The sequence below is a fragment of the Perissodus microlepis genome, chromosome 18 (genome assembly GCF_051167445.1).
Source record: "Perissodus microlepis isolate ML-2025 ecotype Zambia chromosome 18, ASM5116744v1, whole genome shotgun sequence".
NCBI lineage: Eukaryota > Metazoa > Chordata > Actinopteri > Cichliformes > Cichlidae > Perissodus > Perissodus microlepis.
In genome coordinates this window covers 34746065-34748658 of record NC_140478.1, presented here as the reverse complement: position 1 = coordinate 34748658, position 2594 = coordinate 34746065, and the positions used below count along the sequence as shown (strand labels likewise).

Here is a 2594-nt window from a genome sequence, read left to right as displayed (position 1 = left end):
AACACAATATATGAATTCATTCATTAAAATCACAGTTTTTCCTCATTTGTTTGATGATTTTGACAAAAACAAACACAAACACACACACATGGTCTGCCATACTCATAAAGAGAAATGTCGACATTTTTCAATACAAATATTCCAGAAACATTTAGAGGATAGAGAAGTTTACATTTTCATGTGGAGAAATATTTTAGTAAATCAAAATGATGATGAGCAGTGATAGCCTCCATAAACAGTCACAGGAAAGATCTCCTTTAAAAACTCAGAAACATCAAGAGAACAACTAGAAGATGTGGAGGTACCACCCATAATGTTTGACTGACAGCTGATCTCTGTGCAGAAATGATGGAGAGAAAATAAAATGAAACTAAAATACAGATTTAAACACACAATATGAAAGACTTCAGTCTATTTCACTTTAATCAACTCAGCAGTGGCTCCATAATCATAAAGCCAAAGTCCAGCATAGAGCGGCTGAGTGAATGTGGTCTGGACTCTGTGGAGGAGAGTCATGGTTTCAGAGACGCTGTAGAAGGACAAAACACCTGCTCTGTGATCCAGGTACACTCCTACTCTGGAGGAACGAGGACCTGAGACAGGAGTTTGGATGTTGTTGTACCAAAATGTATAACTGTTGTTGATACAATCTAATGACCAAGATTTGTCATTACGTCCAAATCCACATTCATTACCCCCTCCTTTTCTGCTGATATTCTTGTATGCGACTGCTACATAAACTCCTCCTCTCCACTCCACCTCCCAGTAACAACGTCCAGTCAGACTCTCTCTACTCAGGACTGACCACCATTCAGTGAATCTGTCTGGATGATCAGAATAAGACTGTTTTTGTTTCATAAATGTTACTTTTCTGTTCCCCTCTGATAATAACAGCCATCTGTTTGCTGTGTTTGGATCCAGTGTGATTTCACATGAATATTTTAAGAATCCAGCTCTGGTCTTTGGCTCTGCTGGTGGATCTGACAGTAAAACATCCACTTCAGTGACTGTCAGTGAGATGTTTGTCCATTCCTCTCTCAGAATGTCCTGTAGTTTATCTCTGACCTCTGACACAGCTGCTGTCACATCCTCAAAGTAGCTCAGAGGACGGATATTGATGCTGGATGAGTCTGTAGACTCACTGAGTGCTGACAGTGAGGGGTAGTTGTGTAGAAACTGGATGTGATCCTCTGTGTGTGAGAGCTGCTTCAGCTCAGCATCTTTCCTCTTCAGCTCAGTGATCTCCTGCTCCAGCTTCTCCTGAAGCTCTTTGACTCGACTCACTTCAGTTTCCTGCTGGGATCTGATCTGCTGCTTCACATCAGAGCTTCTTTTCTGGATGAGATGGATCAGCTCAGTGAAGATCTTCTCACTGTGCTCCACTGTTTGATCAGCAGACTGATTGATGGCCTCCACCTCCTGTTGAAGCAGCTTCACATCTTTCTCTCTGTCCTGGATTCTCTGCTGGATGTTTTGTCGACTCACCTCCAGCTCTCTCTGCCTCTCAGTCCTTTCTGCTGCAGCTGAGACTGTGTCGTGGCCTTTATGTTCATCCACAGGGCAGAGATAACAGATACTCTGCTGATCAGTACGGCAGAACATCTTCATCACCTCATCATGACGAGAGCAGATGTTCTCCTGGAGCTTCTTGGAGGGCTCCACCAGCTTGTGTTTGTCAAATGCAGGACATTCATAATGAAGCTTAACATGTTTCTCACAGTAAGAGATCAAACACACCAGACAGGACTTGAAGGCTTTCATTTTTCTCCCAGTGCAGACATCACAGGCCACATCTTCAGGTCCAGCATAGCAGTGATCAGCAGGAGCAGCTTGGAGTCCAGTCTTCTTCAGCTCCTCCACTAAATCTGCTAACATGGTGTTTTTCACCAGGACAGGCCTCGCTGTGAAAGTCCTCCGGCACTGAGGGCAGCTGTAGATTTTCTTCTTTTCCTCTTCATCCCAGAAGCTTTTAATACAGTTCATGCAGTAGCTGTGTCCACAGGGAATAGTCACCGGATCCTTCAGTAGATCCAAACAGACTGAACAGCAGAATTTTGTTTGATCCATTTGATTCATGTGCTGTGCCGTTTCACCGTCTCTCAGTGACTGTCAGACAGTTTCACTTCCTCTGAACAGAAACAACCTCTGTGCTCTGAAGGGAAACAGATCTCTGCTCTTGTTCACCTCCTACAGGAAATGAGGCTCACCAGCAACTGCATTTACACCATGTTGTTTAGACCCATCCTGATACAGACACATCTGTGAAGGGAGGCACTAAAGAAATATTCTTACAGAGCAACCAAGAGCCAATCACATGATGCAGGGTGTGGTATGTTTGGTTACAACATGCAGTAACAAGTCTGACCCAGTTAAAGTTTAATAGTTTATCTTTTCTTGGTCCTTTGAAATGTGACAGTCAACACTCAGCGAGTTCATTTTATATTTCAAAAAGTTCAGCAAAGTTTAGGATGCTGTGATGAATAAAAATAAATCAAACTTTATATTTTGACATTTTCTAATCTTAGTTCATTCTCACACTTACAGAATGATGCATGGGAACAACTGACTCCACTAAATCAAACCTATGTTCAAAT

The 2594-nt window shown here is 42.5% G+C and overlaps 1 protein-coding gene across 1 annotated transcript; it reads right to left on the bottom strand.

The window, feature by feature from the left end:
- Positions 1-2290, bottom strand: LOC146368769 (tripartite motif-containing protein 16-like). The gene has a single exon (XM_084911670.1). The coding sequence runs from the start codon at positions 2074-2076 to the stop codon at positions 412-414; it is 1665 nt and encodes a 554-aa protein (XP_084767796.1). The 5' UTR covers positions 2077-2290; the 3' UTR covers positions 1-411.
- Between the last annotated feature and the right edge of the window lie 304 nt (positions 2291-2594).

What these genes read in the sequence shown, in the direction of transcription:
- LOC146368769 (XM_084911670.1), bottom strand. Translation starts at nt 2,076, where the DNA reads ATGAATCAAATGGATCAAACAAAATTCTGCTGTTCAGTCTGTTTGGAT.